We start from the raw sequence: 20,387 nt of genomic DNA, 5'->3' as shown, positions 1-20,387 counted from the left end.
TCAGGGCTCTTTCTTCGGGACCTTTACAAGGATATCCTGCATCCAGTCGGCAGGGAATGTTGCAGTATCCCAGATGTCAGCGAAAAGACGGTGCAACATTTGTGCTGACAAGGCAGGGTCGGCTTTTAGCATTTCAGCAGGGATGCAATCGATCCCAGGTGCTTTGTGGGATTTCATGGATTTGATTGCCGCTTCTATTTCAGTCAGCGAGGGCGCTTCCGAGTTGACGCCATTAATGCGACTTACTGTTGGCGCTTCGAGCTGCGGGTTCTGTAGGCCATCGCTATTCGTGACTTGGAAGAGTTGTTCGAAGTGCTCAGTCCATCTTCTGAGCTGATCTGTTCGATCGGTCAATAACTGACCTGCTCGGTTTTTCAGCGGCATTCTTTCGTTAGTCTTTGCACCACTGAGCTGGCGCGAAATGTCACAAACTAATCGGATATTTCCATTGGCAGCGGCTCTTTTTCCCTCTTTGGCAAGAGAGTATGTCCAGGCTCTCTTTTCTCGTCTACAAGCTCATTTAACTGCCATTTCCAGCTCCGCATATTTTAAGCGAGTAGCTGCTTTGGCTGACCCGGTTCATGCCTGCTCAATTCCGACTTTCGCCTTTCTCCGATCATCGACCATCCTCCAAGTTTCATCCGACATCCATTCACTTCTTCTTCCACAAATTTTACCGAGAGTGTCATGGCTCGTCGTGATAAAGGTATTCTTGATACCACACCACTGTTCTTCGACTATACCGTCTGTCGGCAATTCTGAGGCTCGGGATTCTAGCTGTTCAACGTATGCCTTTTTCACCTCTGGACTCTCCAACCGGCGGACGTCGTATCGACACCCGACTTTCTCTTCGCGCCGTTGGACACGCGCAGCTCTTAGTCGTATCTCGCCAAGGAAGGGGTGATGGTCAGATGCAATGTCTGCGCTTCGTTTGTTGCGGACATCAAGAAGGCTCCTTCTCCGTTTTCGGCTGATGCAGATGTGGTCAATTTGATTATCTGTTCAACCATCTCGGGATACCCAAGTGACCTTATGTGCTGGTCGATGGGGGAAGAGCGATCCACCGATCACCATGTTGTTGTTGCCACAAAATTCTACAAACAGCTCTTCGTTTTCGCTCATCTGTTCTAGGCCATGGCGCCCCATGATGCGCCCAAGGTCTTGATTGTCGGAGCCAATCTTTGCGTTGAAGTCGCCCAAATGGCTTTGAATGTCACCCTTCGGAATTCTCTCTACCACGCTGTTCAGTTGACTGTAAAACTGCTCTTTCTCCTGCAAATCGGCAAAGTCAGTTGGCGCATAACACTGGACCATTGTAAGGTTTCTAACCCATATTCTAAATCTGGTACGATGATTCTTTCGTTTATCGGTTCCCATCTAATGAGAGCCGCATGGGCCTGCGGGCTTCACAGGAAACCATACTTCTCGTTCCCGAGTAGCGTGTTCTCCTCGTATGCCAAAGTAAAGCAGTACCTGCCCGGACTATGTCTTGTGTTCTTCAGTGTTAGGTCAACGGACTTCGCTCAGTCCCAGAAGCTTGAGGTGGCTAGCTTCTCTTGCAAGTTGAGCCAACTTGCCTTGTTGGGCAAGGGTTAAAACGTTCCAAGTTCTAATTCGTGACCGTGTTTTCATGCTAAAAGTCGTCGCCAATGTTCCAGGTCGCTCATTTCTTTCGGGTTCCGTAACAATTTAATAAATCGGGAGCAGTAGGTTGTAAGCATAAGGCAAGCAACTTACCTCAAAATTACAAAAGCCTTTGAGGTAAGTTGTCCAACCAGACTACGCTGTGCGCACAGGGATGTTCCATGGTGGAACAAAAAATTAGAAAAACTCCGGAAAATGCACGTAAACTTTTTAATAAAGCTAAATTAACATCTCAGTGGGATATCTATCGAAAGGCCTTAACTGAATACAATAAAGAAGTTCGAAAGTCGAAGCGAATGCATTGGAAGTACACATGCGAAACTATAGAAAACACCTCAGAGGTAGCACGGCTACAAAAAGTTCTTTCAAAAGATCACAGTAATGGTTTAGGAAAAATTAAACGTAAAGATGGTACGTTTGTAGAAGAGACCCTAAAAGTTTTGATGGAAACACACTTTCCAGATTCAATATTATGCTCTGATGATACTAAAAAAGCTAGTTCAGAACTGAGGACAAACGAACATAATGAAATGGAAGAAACCTTACACAGTAAAACCTCAACGATAGAAACAATCGTTACTGAAGGCCGTCTGAAATGGGCCATTTCTACAATAGAACCATACAAATCTCCAGGAAAAGATGGAATTTTCCCAATTTTACTCCAAAAAGGAGTACAATTTGTTATTCCAAGGCTAGTTAGCATTTAGAAAGCCAGTCTAACACTTGGGTATATTCCAAGGTCATGGCAAGAAGTAAAAGTTATTTTTATACCCAAAACTACACCCAAAATTCAGCCTCTGTGCCAATGGCGTGTAGTCAATTTCATAGCATCATTGGTACAAGAAGATAACGCGACCGGCACTGATTCGATTTGCGCCCACCGGCATTAACAACCCAGCGCAACCGAATTGCGTATGTCTGAATGAAACAAAATAAAAACGTTTTCGCGTCCCTCCCCATCGCATCACAAGCCGAAGAAGGATGGAAATAAATACCGGCCAACAACACCAGGCAGCCAGCGAACCGAGCACTGCGCGTGTGAATGTAGCAAAAGCAACAACAAAAACATCCTTCTAATTCAATCAACCGGCAAACACGGCTAAGCTGTGCGTGTGTATGTAGCAAAAGCAACAACAAAAACCTTCCTTCAATTCACTGGCAAACAACACCGGCCAAGCTGCCCGGCTTTAGCAGCTGTGTATATGTAGCGTGTGTATGTAATAGCAGGCAGTAAGCAAAGCACAGTTCTCATTCAATGGGTTTCCCGTTCCTTCACTCCCGTTCCCTTTCCCGTTTCCATCTTAAGCCAAAGGAATGCATTGAAAGGAGGCCAAACGCCGGGAAGCCGCCGTTGTACGTTTTTTGTGATTGATCGGTAACAGAAAGCCTATGACAAATATACCTCGTCCTGCATGAAGCTCGAATGAATGGTGATGTGAGTTCGATTCTCACTTCTGCGTTGTGGTTTTAATTTTTATTTTCTTGTTTCTGGGATGAACTATCCAATAGGAAGGAAATCCCATAAAATGTTTTTCTTGTTTCGCTTGAATGTAGTGGTCATCATTTTGGTTGGGAGCCGAGTCCTTATGCCAGTTACGGTTTTTCAAACATACCGTCTTCGGCACAGTGCACATTTCAGCGCATTATCGGCACAGAGATTTGCTAAATAGGCATTGAATTTTTGCAACCTCTTCTATGGGTGTAATAAAAAAGACAAAACATCACCTAAGTCGTTTAGACCAAACTTTCATCAGTATTTTTGAAAATAACAGAAAAATTGTTAGATGTATTTTTTAATTCTACACCCAAAATTCAGCCTCTGTGCCAATGGCGTGTAGTCAATTACATAGCATCATTGGTACAAGAAGATAACGCGACCGGTGCTGATTCGATTTGCTTCCACTGGCATTAATCTCCCAAGTTAACCGAATTGCGTATGTCTGAAAGAAACAAAATAAAAACGTTTGCACGTCCCTCCCTATCGCATCACAAGACGAAGAAGGATGGAAATAAATACCGGCCAACACCAGGCAGCCAGCGAACCGAGCACTGTGCGTGTGAATCTAGCAAAAGCAACAACAAAAATATCCTTCTAAGGCTGATGTCATGCTGAAACAACTAGCAACGCAACGCAACGCAACGCAACGTTCCAATAAGATTGCGTTGCATTGCATTGGTATGTCATGCTGGCGCGACCTGTCACTTTGAAATTCCCTACAAATCATCACTTCTCTACATCTGATAATGCTTTGAATCGTCTCCTTTCTTTCCGGAGCCATCAAAAACTCATCAAATCACGACCCGGATTGCAAGAATGCCGAAATTTGAACCGACAAAATTCCTTGTTTTTTTTTTGCCGGAACTAAGAATTCATGAAAATTTTCTCGCCGATTAAGATAGTTTTTAGTTTATTATCACAAGTTTGGACAGATCTTCGTACTATTGTGCTTAAAACCCGGAATCACTGCTTCAAATCGAGAAAAAACAATGTTCCTATTGGATTTCCTACTAGTCGCGCTACTAAACACATTGGCATCAGATTGGTCGCGCTACACAAAGCGACCAGTATGACAGGTCTGCGCGATTTCCATGGAGATCAAATGAGAGCTGGTTAGTCGTGTGAACGTTGCGTTGTAGGTCGCGTTGCTAGTTGCTTCAGCATGACATCAGCCTAATTCAATCCACCAGCACCGGCAAACCACGGCCAAGCTGTGCGTGTGTATGCAGTAAAAGCAACAAAAAAAACATTGCTTCAATTCAATCTACCGGCAAACAACCATGGCTAAGCTGTGCGTGTGTATGTAGCAAAAGCAACAACAAAAACATTCCTTCAATTTACCGGCAAACCACCATCGGCCAAGCTGCCTGGCTTTAGCAGCTGTGTATATGTAGCGTGTGTATGTAATAGCAGGCAGTAAGCAAAGCACAGTTCTCATTCAATGGGTTTCCCTTTGCCTTCACTCCCGTTCCCTTTCCCGTTTCCATCGCAAGACAAAGGACTACCTTGAAAGGCGGCCAAACGCCGGGAAGCCACCGTTGTGCGATTTTTTGTGATTGTTCGGTGGCAGAAAGCCTATGACAAATAACCCTCGTCCTTCATGAAGCTCAAATAGCATACTGGTTAGGATGTCGGACTTGCAAGACGATATAATTGGTGATTTGAGTTCGACTCTCCATACGGGCGCTATAGTTTATATTTTTATTTTCTTGTTTCTGGGATGAATTATCCAATAGGAAGGAAATCCCATAAAATGTTTTTCTTGTTTCGCTTGAATGTAGTGGTCATGCATCATTTTGGTTGGGAGCCGAGTCCTTATGCCAGTTACGGTTTTTCAAACATATCATCTTCGGCAAAGTGCACATTTCAGCGCATTATCAGCACAGAGATTTGCTAAATAGGCATTGGATTTTTGCAACCTCTTCTATGGGTGTAATTACTTAGCAGCATATCCTTTTAACAAATATCAATTTGCATATCAAGCAGGAAAATCGACAGTAACTGCTTTACACACTATTGTGTCTAAAATAGAAAAGTCCGTGGAATCTAAGGAAATAGCTCTTGCCACGTTTCTTGACATAGAAGGAGCTTTCGATAATGCTTCTCATAATTCAATGCGAAAAGCAATGCTAAATCGTTGTTTTGACTCTTTTGTTGTGCAATGGATTTGTACAATGCTGTCTGATCGAAAAATTACTGCCTGTTCAGGAAGCTCTTCATTATCAATTAAAACAACTAAAGGCTGTCCTCAAGGCGGGGTACTGTCACCGCTGTTATGGTCGTTGATAGTAGACGATCTTTTATCGAGCCAAGTGAATCTGGGCTACGAAGTTATTGGCATCGCGGATGATATAGTAATTCTTGTTCGCGGAAAATATCCTGAAATTTTAGTGAACAGAATGCAAGCGGCACTGAAATATGTGTCAAAGTGGTGTGATCGAGAAGGACTTATTGTCAACCCCGCAAAAACAACCGTTATACCATTTACAAGGAAAACCAAACTTAATTTGGGCACCCTAACACTGAACGAACAATCCCTAAGTTATAGTTCTGACACCAAATTTTTAGGCATTGTGCTTGACAAAAAGCTAAATTGGAATGCCCATATAAAACAAATAATGGATAAAGCTACACCCAAAATTCAGCCTCTGTGCCAATGGCGTGTAGTCAATTACATAGCATCATTGGTACAAGAAGATAACGCGACCGGTGCTGATTCGATTTGCTCCCACCGGCATTAATCTCCCAAGTTAACCGAATTGCGTATGTCTGAAAGAAACAAAATAAAAACGCTTTCACGTCCCTCCCTATCGCATCACAAGACGAAGAAGGATGGAAATAAATACCGGCCAACACCAGGCAGCCAGCGAACCGAGCACTGTGCGTGTGAATGTAGCAAAAGCAACAACAAAAATATCCTTCTAATTCAATCCACTGGCACCGCAAAAAATGGGGCAGGGCAAAAAATGGGGCTTGAAACCAAGAATGATACATTGGATATACTCGGCCATTGTGAAACCAAGAATAACATATGCAGCTCTTGTGTGGTGGCCTAAAACCGAAGAAAAGACTACACAAAAACTTCTCGGAAAACTACATAGAACTGTTCTATTGTGCATAACTGGTGATATGCGGAGTACCCCTACAAAAGCTATGGAAGCGATTCTTTGCATTCTTCCTATTCATCAATGTGTGCAGCTTGAAGCAAAGAAGCAAGCTCTGAGACTTGAAAACAATATATCACTTACAGGGAAAGCCAATAGTGGTCACCTAAAAATTCTCGACAAATTCAAAATCAATCCAATAATTTGTAGCAATAGAGATTGGGTCTTGGCTAAACCCATTTTCAAACATTCTTTCAATGTTCTAGAGCCTGATCGAATTACATGGAGCTCAGGTGGCCCCGAGGTACGATCAGGATCTTTACTATTCTATACAGATGGATCCAAAATGGACAATTAAGCTGGTGCAGGGGTAACTGGTCCCGGCGCAAATATATCGATATAAATGGGAAAATGGGTGACAGTTTTCCAGGCCGAAATCTACGCTATTCTCGAATGCACAAACCTTTGTTTAAAAAGAAGATACAAACATGCAAATATTGCAATTTTTTCAGACAGCCAAGCTGCACTTAAATCATTAAAATCATTTAAATGTACATCAAAACTGGTATGGGAATGTATTGAGGCACTTGAAAATCTTGCACAGAACAATTCAGTTACTCTATATTGGGTGCCAGGGCACTGCGGAATTGAAGGCAACGAAAAAGCTGACATGCTAGCTAGACAAGGCTCTTCAATTCCGTTCCTAGGTCCTGAACCTTTTTGCAGCGTGTCTCGTTGCTTTTTAAAAATGGAAATAAGAAATTTAGAAAAAAGCATGATTGAACGAAACTGGAAAAACATTTAAGAAGCAAGACAATCGAAGCGAATGATTGCTCCAAATAGTTACAAATCGAAAAAGATTCTAACATTATCAAAAAAAGATTTAAAAACTTTTACAGGATTGGTTACAGGACACTGTGAATGTCGATATCATCTAAAACTCATGGGAAGAAGTCAATCTGACATTTGTCGTTTTTGTCAGGCTGAGAAGGAAACATCGGAGCACCTTCTATGTGAATGCCCTTGTCTTATATCAAAAAGAACTAATCTACTCGGTAAAGGAATTTTAGATCCTTCTGATTTATTTTCTTTAGGTTCCAATAAGGTTGTTAACTTCATTCGTGTTGTTCTTCCAAATTGGGAAAATGCTGATCAACAAGAAAGTGACACTACTGTAATCAATCTGAGTGATCTATCTTTAGAAGCTACAGTAAATAGGGGACAAACCACAAAAGATCTAACAACTGGTCGCAGTGGTAGGGACCCAAAAAAAAAAAAAAGCATAAGGTCCCTATCCCACGATGCCATCTTGGACTTAGCTGGCGGGAGCCGCATTTCGTAAAATCAGCCGCTCGCTGCGAGACAGACGCTGTTTGAGCCGCCCCGGACCTGGGGAACAGACACATGCTGCCACATTCTCAGTCTGCATGCGTCCAAAGCACCCACTCGGGTTGGGTACCCGATCTCCGCTTAGGTTACTCGCATCCCAGCTGGTACCCCGGGGAGGTAGAGATAGGAGTTGTGAATAAGAGGTGATATGACCACTATGGGGTCTCGTGTTGCACATTATCCATCATTTGCCAGCCAAATAAATAGACAACATCAAAGTTCGAGCTTTTTCTTTTTTAATCATCTGAAATTTTCTCTCAAAAATAACAAAGATTCCGAATCTGACAGATCGACTGCTGATTTTACAGCAATACGGATCAATTGCTTGGAAATTCCCAGCAAAAAAGAACAAGTGCTGGAAAAGTCAGCAAAACGAAAGATGTTAGCTGGTGCACAACACTTCAAGGTGAATTTTTACCTATTCAACTTTTAAGACTGATAGTAAAAATCGCATATTTGAATTCAGCGTAATCTTTCTCAATAATTTTTTTGTAAATATTTTGAACTGATTTTAAAAACATCGATTCTGGAATCCATTAAAATAAATATTAAAAAGTTAAAGAGGCAATGGAAGTCCTACACTCCTGTTGTGCCTGCTGAAACTCATTGTTCGCTAAATTGTTGGCTACAAATTCTTGACGTGCTTCAAAAACGTTAAAGTTAATCTTTGTTTTTTAAATCTTAAAGTGTTCTGAACATAACATTCATCGATAAGGCCGTAAATATTAAGTAAATCACAATTAACAAAGTTCGTTTATTCAAAAAGTTACAAGGTTTCCTTATTCTTCGGCAATGTCAGGAAGGTGTAGAGTAACTTTGCCCGATTGTCCTGTTTTATCCTAACTTGCCCAAATATCTGGTACAAAATTTCAGTTTCCGGGATTTCGTTGAGAAAAGCCTCCGGGCCCGAGGGTTTTTCACCTTATCGGAAAAACCAAACAAAAAACTCAAATTGATTCATTTATTATCATTATTAGAATAATCATCAACGGTTTTCTGGAAGCCTTGAATACAATTTAAAATCTGTTAATACGTTCAATAAAAAATAATGATCCTAGTGTTTTCCTTCTCGATTTTTGTTGAACTATTGTTAGGTTTTGACCAGATTTACCTGAATTTTGTGTTGAAAATTTTTACAGTTTTTGCCAGATTTTTAAATCAAATAGTCAGGATTAGCCCAGAACGGACACACGATATGAATTATATTTATTATAGTGAATTCTAAAATCATAATTAAGTGTTTGAACTTGAAAACACAACTTAAATCAATTTGGTAATCGACAGAACGTTCCGTCTCGAACCGTTGTTGCCTTTTCTGTGGGTCGCTTGCTTTGGACGGACGGACGCAGAAGAAAATTGAAAGGATATTGAAACCAGTACACAAACCGTTGTTGTGTACCGCGTCATGTCGGACACATGTCAGTTTTTGATCGGAAAATAAATTGATTTCTCACCGAAATGGTACGAACGTTGTACTGCTCTCACGTTCTTGTTTCAAAATGTGGATTGTTTCAAAGGCAAAATTTCCTTAATCAATTGTTGCTGTGTTAAATCATACGAACTAACTCGCAAAAGGCGTTTCAACATGAACTCTTCTTAGCTCTAAAGAATTGTTAAGAAGATGCTTTAATAGACAATTATAATATGGGAGAGTGGAGAATCATGGGTCACTTTTTCTATGTTCCATAACTTCTGTTTTAAAAAAGATAAAATTAAAATAAAAAATGGTATGGTTTTCTACATTTATAACGTATCATTAGGCATTTCTCAGAATTTTTCAATATATTATTTTCCTTAAGTTCTGCCATTTAAAAAAAGCGATATTTTAGAGCAATTTCAGATGATGAAATAAAAAAGAGAGTTTTGTATGATCGAATAGATGCAAAACCCTGGCTAGCGAACGTTTTGGCAAAATTTCTTATAAAGGATGGACAAAATATTTTTCATAACTCTTCATTTGGCATAAGAAAACTTATCAGATAGAAAAAAACGTATTTTAAGTTCTGAATGTGTATTAAAACATAAAAATATAGATGGTCCAAGATACCCTAAAAAATGTGGCCCACGATTCCCCACACACGCTCGAAATTAATTAACCAGTTATCGTTAAAAAGTAACCATTTTCACACCTTTCCGCGTTAAGTGATTTTTTGGTTTCTTCCATAGAAGTCATTTTTTGACTTCTCTTGAGAAGTGGAAATATGGTTACTTTTTAACCGCAAGAAATTATTGCGGAGAAGCTGAAAAACGGTTAATTTTGAACCATATCATAAAATGGAAAGAAAGCGGGCGAATTTATTATTAAAAATGCTGGAATTAGAAAGTTTTACATAAATGAAAATACATTTCGGATTTTAAAGACGTTTTTATTTTATTTTTGTGTACTTTTTTTTAAAAGCTGCTTATTCATGCGAAAATACACTGGCCACAACGGACATTGCTGTTTTTTTCTGATACGGTTATCGAACGCGCGTATTTATCTCGCACATCCAGAACTCGATACCGATCGGTGCCATCATCTTCAAAGGAACAAATTGAAGAGATGACTTATTGTGTGGGGCAACCACCGAAAATTTGTGAACCTCTTCGAAATTCATTTTCTTTAGATGTAGGATTCAATAACCATCGAAGCTGTTACCATTGATACCTCCACCCTCAATCACATCGTCAGTTCAGAAGAAAAACATTTCCGTGGATCAGAGTAGCTTCCGCCGCTTGCTGGCATTTGTACGGGATGCTGCACGAAAACTCTCGGGCCTTGGGAAGATCAAAGTGACCGAACTGGCAAATGTGTTGATTGGTCATCAGCTTGTTCGCAAGAAATACGCTTGCAACTGTAAACAAAGAATGGAAAATTTTAGTTTTTTATAAAAAATGATCAAAAAAGGTTTTGAAAAGCAAATATTTACCTGTCTGATGATTTTCGTTGCGGGGCACATCTAGCACCATCGAATCGTCGGCGGACATTTTAATTTTATTGCACATTTCGATGTTTTACAAACCCAACCAAACGTGACCAGGCCAAGATTGCAGGCAAACCCTGTGGGGGAGTTGGAATAAATAAATTGATCTCTTTATATGATCTTTTTATACTTATTGGATTTATTTCAACTTACCGAACCGCCGGGCGAACTCGGATCAAAACCCGAATTCGAATCCTCTTCGTTGCCAGCCACCTCCGGTTGCTTTCTGCATCTGACGATTTTTCCCGATCTCATTCTTACGGTCGCTCCAGGCCAACCCCAGGCTCCGTTATTAAAGCCTATACATAAAGGATTGAAAGTAGCAGTGAGACTTTTAAACTATTCAAATGAAAGTTTCCAATATATTTCTGCTAAACGTAAACAAAATTTTCAACACCAAAAAAAAGGAATTAAACAGCAATTTCTACTGAGTTCAGAGAAAAAAACACCTACCTTCAAAAAGAGTGCAAATTTCAGGATTAGGCCATCGTGTCTTAAAGGTTTTCAATGTGTGAAAATGCTTTAAATTTGATTTTTCGTTTACTGAAATAGGAAATCGCGACCGGTCAAACTTCCAAAATGGCGGTGTTCGTTTTTTTTTTTTTTTTTGTTAATTCTTTATTTGAAACGGCTCATACCTTTAGGCTTTAAGGAGCCAAACTCTTTTTGTTTTTTTTACAATAGTTTGCTTACTTCTAGTTCACTTTTTTTTAAAGAAAAGAAAATAGATAGGGAAATATGAAAATAAAAAGAATTATAGACGAAGATCAATAGCTTTAAGGAAAAGATATATTTCGAACATGTAGTCCAAGTCTATCACTGCCAGCACATCTCTCACTGGAACATAGGGTGGTTTTCCTCGGGCCCGAAGGGAGTCTATGAAATTCGTTCTAGCGACAAGATGGACCTCGCACGACCAAACAATATGCTCGATGTCGTGGTAACTGAAATAGTCTGGAAAACGGGTGGTGGTTGATCAGGAGCAAAATAAAAGAGATGTTGTCTCGTTGAAATGCCAAACCAAAAGGAATGTATTCAGTCCTCCAATTGTACAATTCTAATCCTCTCTCACTCTCCTATCATTTTTGACATCGAAAAACATAGAACCCTTTCGAAAGGGCATATCATTTGAAACCGATCTATTCGAACATCGCTTACACGATAAAAGTGGATACTTCAACTCCTTCACCCTATCTGAGAACATTGTTGATAACTAAAATAACTTTTTATAGAACATTCGAAAATGCAAAACTTTAAATATGAAAGCAATCTTACAAAAATTGCAAAAAGAAAAATAAATCGAATGAACTTTTGAGGTTTCAATTAACTTTAGTAATAAACGAAATCAGACTTTCGACGTCTTTTTAATCTTCTCGATGATTTACGATGATTTTCAATCTTCTCATTCGGACTGGCTTCAAAAATTGATCCTGCTTCTTCTGGTTGGTCGACGTCCGAGTAAATGTAAGAATCTGCGGGAAACCCGTAAAAATCGGAGCTCGAATCCGAAACTGTTTGTGGGTCCTCTGCATCTTCTTCCCTCTTCCGTTTGCTGTTGTTGTAAAAATCATTCTGATGTGGTAGTTGGTGATAATCTTGGTGGTAAACTAGATGTATTGAAGGTTTTCGGCGAGACGTGGGTGCCAACTTCAATTGCCGTCGATGTGCCAGAACTATCCTTCCTCCAAGTAGTATCTGTGAAATGGTTTTAGAAATATTTTTTAAAAACTTTGCTTGAATCCATTTAGGTAAACCTGTTTTATGATTATTTTTATAATATATCAGATCTCCTTTAGTCAAGTTTTTAAAACCGTTGTCAGAGGTACTAGGCTCTCCCTCCTCAGGTTGGTAGTCATGTGATGTATCATCATATGGTTCTTTTAAATTATGTTTAAAACTTTTCTTCGGATTTATTAAATCTAACAAATTCTTCGGTTTGTAGGAAAACAAAATTTCAGAAGGAAAAATGCCATCTGTTCCCAAACAAGTGTTTCTATAATTAAACAGAAAGTAAGAAATTTGCTCTTCTATATCAAGCCTTTTTATTTCAGGATCCAAAAGAAATTTTTTAAATACGTCTTTTACCAACCTCACCATCCTCTCTGCCTGGCCATTGCTCTCCGGATGGTACGGTGGACTTTTCATTACCAAAATTCCTTGTTTTTGGAAAAAATTTACAAAATACTCAGAATTAAAAGGCGGACCTCCGTCCGTCATTAAAACATCAGGAAGACCATACCTTGCAAATAAGTTTAAAAAAATTTTAACTACTTTTTTAGCGTCAGTCCCATACTTCATGTATTCCATCTCGATCCATTTGCTATAACTATCAACAATTATTAAAAAGGTTTTTCTATCGAGATGGAAAAAATCTGCATGGATTCTGCTAAAAGGTTTTACAGTAGGGATCCACTGGGAATATTGATGAGGCTTAGTTACAGAATTCATTTCTGTACAAATTCTACAAGATTTGACAAATTCTTCAATGTCTGTATTCAAGCCGAACCAATAAACGGTTCTTCTGGCAAGTTGTTTTATTTTTGTAATACCAGAGTGGTTTGCATGGAGCATTTTTAAAATTAACATTTTCATGGAATCTGGAATTATCACACGATCACAAAATAACAAACAACCATCAACTTCTTCCAAGTTTTGATGTGATGAATAAACATCCCTAAACTGCTTTTCTAAACGTTCTGGCCAACCTCTACGTAAAAATTCCAAAATTTTAGAAATGAAACTGTCAGATTTTGATTCAATTGCAATTTGTTTATAATCAAGAGGAAACTCGGAAGTGAAATTCAAATTTTTTACGTATTCCCTATCCAAATCTTTTGGAACAGAATTTTGTACCGGATACCTAGAGCAAAAATCTGCATTTCCAAGTTTTCCTGATGGACGGTAAAAAATATCAAAATCATAAATAGCTAATTCAAGAATGTATCTTTGTAACCTTGTTACGGATATTGAATTTCTCCCGTGTTTACCTAAAATACCAATTAAAGGTTTGTGATCTGTAAATATGGTAAATTTTTGGCCGTACAAAAATTTGTGAAATTTTTTAACTGTTGTTACAATAGCTAGTGCTTCTAAATGTAAAATCGGATAATTTTTCTGAGCCGCATTCAAAGAATATGAAGCAAAACTTATAGGCCTTTCTTCTCCATTTATAACATGAGAAATCACACCGCCAAGACCATAAGAACAGGCATCTGTCACTAGGACTATGGGTTTTGCTGGATCGAAATAAACTAAAAGATTTGGGTTAAGAAGATATTGTTTACAGTCAAAAAAAACCTTTTCACATTCGCCATTCCAAACAAACTTAGTATCTTTCTTTAAAAGCGAATATAAAACGTGAATACGAGATGATAAATTAGGAATGAATTTAGAATAAAATGTCAATAAACCTAAAAAGGCCTTCAACTCCGAAACATTTTTCGGAGCTTTTGCTGCACGGATAGTCTCCACTTTATCAGGACAGGGTAACAACCCATCAGCTGTCAAAATATGTCCTAAATATGGTAAACGATTTACAAAAAATTTGCATTTCTTAATATTTACTTTGATGTTGGCTTTAGACAATCTCTCTAAAACCAAATAAAGCTTCCTTTTGCAGTCAATGATATCCTTTCCAGCAATCAAAACATCATCAAGATAACAACAAACATATTCTAAACCCTTTAAAATTTGATCCATTACTTTTTGAAAAATAGAAGCACTGGAAACTGTTCCCTGTGGAAGACGATTATAAGAATACAAACCTTTGATAGTGTTAATCACCATGAAATCCTTTGATTTTTCTGATAGAAGCAATTGGGTGTAGGCACCAGCTAGGTCAAGAGAACAGAATATTTTTGCACCTGCCAATTTCGCAAAAATATCTTGTGCCAAAGGTAAAGGATAAGTGTTTGGAACAATTAATTTGTTAATTGAAACTTTACAATCGATTACTAATCGAATTCCCTGATCCTTTTTAATCACTACAACCACTGGTGATGCCCACTCACTTACTTCAACTGGAGAAATGATATTGTCTTGTTCTAGCTGTTTTAAATGTTCTAAAACTCTGTCCCGCAATCTCAAAGGTACTTCGTAAGCTTTTTTGAAAATTGGAGTGTAATCTTTCAACACAATATCGCCTACAAAACCAATAATCGGTTTAGAAAGATCTTTATCGAAAACACTAGGGAACTTACACATTAAATTCTGAACTATATCCTCCTGCTTCAGTGTTTTAACATAGCTCTCCGGGACCAACGGTTTAGCAAAAGCCTTTCTCCAATCCAAACAAAATACGTCAAGCCAGGTCCGGCCCATCAGAGGAACAAATTCATTGCTACACTGCAGTACTACCAGGTCAACCAGTTCTCTAATACCATTTAGCTGTACTAAAACCTTGAATTTTCCTAGAACATTTAGTTTGTTACCATCGATTACCACCAAACGCATATTACATGGGGAGAGATTGTAGTTCTTAAATTCTCTCAAATAAAAATCCTCCGAAATTACACTTTCAGCTGAACCACAATCAACCTCTAAATTCATCCTACGATTTTCTACCAACGCATCAATATAACAGGGTTTGCTAATTTTATTAACAACTGAAATCATCAAACATGATGCTTCATCAGATTCATCAGAATCAGAAATATCCAACTTCAACCGTTTAAATAAACCAGATGTGGAAGGCTCAGGCCTGGTAGCATCAATAAATTTAACAGAGGACGGATAGTTGGAACGAGAAGTAGATTGGTACGCTCTGGGACTTCGACGATTTAAACGATAGCAAAAATTCACAGTATGACCTTTCTTTTTACAGTAGGTACAAACATATAAAGGCTTCTTCGAATTTTGTTTCTCTCTACTAGAGTCACGAAATCTCACGTAACGATCTCTGCTATTGCTTCTGCTTCGATCCCGGTAATTAGGCTTGCGATAAAAAGTTTCGTCTCTACGCCCCAAACGCGCAATAATACTAGATTTCTCTTCGGCAATATTCAGCTTACGCATCTTCTCTTTTGTCAATTCGCTGTTAATAATCATCTTCTCAGCTTTACTAAGTGTTAGGTTATCTTCGTAAAACATTCTCAATTGCAAATCTTTATCAAACACCCCAATGGCTAACAAATCCCTGGTAAATCTTTCTTTAAGATCTCCGAAATTACATTCCTCGGCTGCTTGCTTAACCGACAAAATAAAATCTATTCCTTTTTCGTCATGACGTTGACGTCGAGTCCAGAAATCGTTACTCTGCATTACCTCGGAATCAGATTTGTCATAGTACTTTTTCAAACCATCAATTATTTCCTTGTAAGTAATTTGATTAATATCCCTTCCCGGAAAAAGGGCTTTAATGCGGGAATAAACCTCGGTTCCGCAAACAGCCAGAAAAGAGGTTTTATATTTTGCCTCAGGGTAATTGTTGTGTTGAAACAAGAATTGTAAATGCTCAACATATTGGCTAAACGGTATAGCCCCCGGAATAAATTGTTCAGCAGTCGTAGAAAGTGCCATGATATAATGAAAAAAAAAAATCACTAATGAATTAAAAAAAACAATAATTTATCACAGCAAGAAAAAAAATCACAGAATAAAAAAAATCGGCAATAAATTCAAAATAGTGTAATCCCGAAAAAAAAATTAAAAAAAAAATACACAAAAAAAAAGACAAACACAAAATAAAATAAAAAAAATGAAATAAATAAAAAGAAAAAAAATTAATAAATGATAAACCTAAAAAAAAATCATTATCGTCAAGTAAAATAAAAAAAAAATTAAAACAGTTTAAAATCAAAAAACATACCTGATATCAGCTAGTACAAAAAAGATTCGTCTTAAAATGCCTTAAAAAAAGACCAACAAACGAACCTGCCAAAACCAAACTTCTATGGTAAAATCCTCCGGTGTATCTTCTTTTTTTTTTTTAGTTGATTTTTTCCTCAAGCGATGAGATTTTCGTCAGGAAGAACAACGGTTAGCACAGACCGCAGCACGTAACCTCAAAACAGGAACAACGCCGTATCGCTACCAGCATCAAATAAAAAAAAATGCAAAGCACACCGCACGATAAAAAATGCGTTTTTTTTTTATGGAACTTTAACAGAGCAGCTTCAATTTAACAGAAATGGGAAGCGCCGGCTTCGATAGAAAAAAGTACAAAGGAACTCTTCTTTTCGGTCAAAATGGCGTCGTTTACATGTGGGTACCGAACTTTCTTTTGTTTCTCAAAACTCTTCCTTTTTATGCTATTCGCTGAAAACCGTATGTACTTCGGCGTTTCGAGCACCGGAACAAAAGAAAACACTTCCGTTACCTCGGAACAATACAATTTTCGCAGCAGATGGCGAAGCACTTTTATCCGTAGAAAAAAAATAACACGTGAAATTAGAAATCTAAAGATTTCTGCACAACTAAACTGTTCTTGTTCTGTTTGTTCAATGTTTGTTATAAGCACGCACCAAAAGCGATACAAAATCGCATCGAAAAAGATCTTCAGATTATTTCACTCGACAAAAAACTTAAAATTTTTCTCCTCGTCGTCACTTGAAATAGTCTGGAAAACGGGTGGTGGTTGATCAGGAGCAAAATAAAAGAGATGTTGTCTCGTTGAAATGCCAAACCAAAAGGAATGTATTCAGTCCTCCAATTGTACAATTCTAATCCTCTCTCACTCTCCTATCATTTTTGACATCGAAAAACATAGAACCCTTTCGAAAGGGCATATCATTTGAAACCGATCTATTCGAACATCGCTTACACGATAAAAGTGGATACTTCAGTAACCTTGGCCGCAACTACACAAATTGCTGCCAGCAATATCAAAACGATAGAGTACCGCGTCTAAGGAACAATGATTGGACATGAGACGGGAAAATATACGAATAAAATCCCGACTCAGGTCCAATCTATTAAACCATGGTTTAAGGCTTACCCTTGGGATAATCGAGTGCAGCCACCGACCATCCTCATCCTCGTCCCATTTGCGTTGCCAGTTGACAAGAGAGTTTCTTCGAACTAAAAAGTAAAATTCGTTGAAGGCGATTTCACGCTGATACGTGTCGCCTTCCATCGCCCCCACCTTTGCCAGAGAGTCTGCCTTCTCATTACCCTCTATCGAGCAATGAGAGGGAACCCAAACAAAGGTGATGGTAAAGCGACGTTTTGATAAAGCACTCAAACTATCCCGTATCTTCTCGAAGAAGTATGGCGAGTGCTTTCCCGGTTTTATGGAGTGAATAGCTTGAACAGAACTCAGACTATCCGTTACAATAAAGTAGTGCCCGATTGGCCTTGAAGCGATACTGTCCAAAGCCCAATGAATTGCTGCTAACTCTGCTATATACACAGAGCATGGTGACTCGAGGCTGTAAGAGGCGCAAGATATTTCGTTGAACACTCCAAATCCTGTTGATTCCTCTATAAGTGATCCATCAGTAAAGTACAATTTATCAGCATCGACGTGTCTATATTTAGCTTCGAAAATTCTTGGAATCAGAAGTGGACGATGCGGATCCGGGATTCCACGAATTTCCTGCTGCATAGACAAATCAAACTGGACAGAAGAATTATCGTAGTCTGGGCTACAAACACGAGCTGGAGAATACGAAGAAGGGTTTACCTGCATTGACATGAGGACATGGTATATAGACATAAATCTTGTATGAAAATTTTGCTCAAGTAACCTTTCAAAGTTAACGATCACCAATGGGTTCATGACCTCACACCTAATGAGGAACCGGAGTGACAGTAGATTGAATCGATCTTTCAAAGGGAGTATTCCTGCCAAAACTTCAAGACTCATGTTGTGCGTAGAGGGCATACAGCCCAAAGCGATGCGAAGACAACGGTATTGGATACGCTCGAGTTTTATGAGGTGAGTTTTGGCAGCCGACTGGAAACAGAAGCTACCATATTCCATAACTGAGAGGATAGTTGTTCGATACAATTTTAAAAGATCTTCTGGATGGGCTCCCCACCAGGTGCCAGTGATTGATCGGAGAAAATTGATTCTCTGTTGGCATTTTCCTTTCAGATACACAATGTGTGCTCTCCAGGTACATTTGGAATCAAACCAAACCCCAAGATACTTAAAACACCTCGATTGAGTGATCGTCCTGCCAAGAAGTTGGAGCTGTGGTTGAGCTGGTCTATGCTTTTTAGAGAAAACCACTAACTCCGCTTTCTCTGGAGAGAACTCGATTCCAAGCCCCAAAGCCCAGGATGACAATCTGTTTAAAGTATCTTGTAAAGGTCTGTGCAGATGTGACTCAGTATTACCTGTTACAGATACTACGCCATCATCTGCAAGTTGTCTTAAAGTGCAGCCTTCAGAGAGACAACTGTCGATGTCACTTACGTAAAAGTTGTACAAAAGTGGGCTTAAACATGAACCCTGCGGGAGACCCATGTAGGAGGTTCTTCACACGGTGTTCGTTTATTTTATGGATAAATTTTTAACCAAATTTGGTTGAATGCTGAAGAACTTCTACCATGGTTAAAATTTATGCGAAAAATATCGTTAAAAAAAGTAACCAAATTGATAGTTCTCCATCGAGAACCAAAAAATGGTTACATTTTAAACAAAAATGGTTAATTAAAATCGAGCGTGCAAGCTATGATTTGCAAATTGGTTGCGTTTGTGTGATTTATTGATGTATCATTTAACCATTTTTTTTTTCTTATGAACTTTAGGTTCCCATATCGATGCAATTATATATGGCTTGCTCAATTATATAAAGTCATTTTTTTTAACTTTTTTAAACTCGATAAATAAAAGAAGCATATGATAGGTCAACGGCAAGGAATATTTAAAGGAGGTAGTGCCGAGGCAGCCTTGCTTTAGTATTAGTACCGCCTGTGACGTCACTGTTGCCAATAATCTGTGAATTTATATGGAATTTTTTACTTTTTTTATTAGCAATTAAAAAAATTTGAATATTTTTTCAACTTTGAAGGCACATAATTCTAGAAATATTGTTGTTCTTCAAAACTGATACTAAAAAAGTTGAATGTAGTAGTTGTTTTGCTTTAATTCAGACGATTGAAGTTGCTGAGGTATCCTAACTCAAATTGACAAAACTTGATAATTAGTTCAAAATTTTGCTTATAAATGTTGAAATCAGTTAAGTTTGAATCGTTGATGAAATAAAATAACCAAAAATAGTATTTTTCGAATCCAACCACAATCTTTTACTTGAATTTAGTAAACCAAAGTTGCAATGGTTTTATTGGGGTTAATTGTTCTAAATTAGAAATTCATATGGTACACCATGTTAGATTCAAATCATGTCGATGAGGTGCGTTGCCATAAACTACCAATCAGACCTTTTGAAAGGGGAAAATTATTATTTTTGCTTGTTTCACATAGAGCATGACTGTGCATTCAATAAAAAATTCAAGAATAATACACACTGCAGTCTATTAAACACAAAGAAACCTCATAGCACAATCAACTAGTAAACTTACAACATAATCCGAATCAAATTGGATTTTAATATAGTTTTTTAATGTGTTTAACTTTGAAATTTGAGTTCTACCAGTATAAACCTTTGACAGCATGGCAACAGTGACGTCACGAAAAAAATCCAATATGGCTCTCGACACTACCTTCTTTCAATATTCCTTGGGTCAACGGTCCTTTTATCTTTGGGTTTTGCTTGATGTTTGCCGAGGGCTAGGGATGCTTGAGTAAAGGATCAAGCCTCCTTTAATTTAAAAAATATCACAATATTTCATCCCACTAAAATGTATCTAGTTCATTTATGGTGTTTATTTATCGTTCTAACA

General features: G+C 38.4%; 2 protein-coding genes across 6 annotated transcripts in view; one reads left to right on the top strand and one right to left on the bottom strand.

Moving 5' to 3' along the window:
• The window catches only part of LOC129739999 (uncharacterized), a 135,869-nt gene that overhangs the window by 111,268 nt on the left and 4,214 nt on the right, over nt 1-20,387 (top strand). The window lies entirely within an intron of this gene.
• On the bottom strand, nt 10,005-16,980 carry LOC129740001 (uncharacterized protein K02A2.6-like). 4 transcript variants are annotated; one of them, XR_008736061.1, is made up of 5 exons: nt 16,915-16,980; nt 11,052-12,293; nt 10,752-10,897; nt 10,545-10,675; nt 10,005-10,469 (listed from the first exon to the last, which is right to left on the bottom strand). XR_008736061.1 is itself a non-coding variant. In XM_055731581.1 (5 exons), exon 1 carries the CDS (start codon nt 13,188-13,190, stop codon nt 11,928-11,930), a length of 1,263 nt encoding a protein of 420 aa, XP_055587556.1. In that variant the 5' UTR covers nt 13,191-13,898; the 3' UTR covers nt 10,005-10,469; nt 10,545-10,675; nt 10,752-10,897; nt 11,052-11,141; nt 11,237-11,927. The 4 variants fall into 4 exon arrangements, 2 of the variants coding, with proteins under 2 accessions (XP_055587556.1, XP_055587555.1); XR_008736062.1 differs by lacking the exon at nt 16,915-16,980 and adding an exon at nt 16,405-16,484; XM_055731581.1 differs by lacking the exon at nt 16,915-16,980 and having other exon boundaries at nt 11,052-11,141; nt 11,237-13,898.

The sequence above is a fragment of the Uranotaenia lowii genome, chromosome 1 (assembly GCF_029784155.1).
Source record: "Uranotaenia lowii strain MFRU-FL chromosome 1, ASM2978415v1, whole genome shotgun sequence".
NCBI lineage: Eukaryota > Metazoa > Arthropoda > Insecta > Diptera > Culicidae > Uranotaenia > Uranotaenia lowii.
Note: the sequence above shows the minus strand (reverse complement) of the source record. Positions and strands in the feature narration are given on the sequence as shown.

What these genes read in the sequence shown, in the direction of transcription:
- LOC129740001 (XM_055731580.1), bottom strand. Translation starts at nt 13,190, where the DNA reads ATGAAAATGTTAATTTTAAAAATGCTCCATGCAAACCACTCTGGTATT.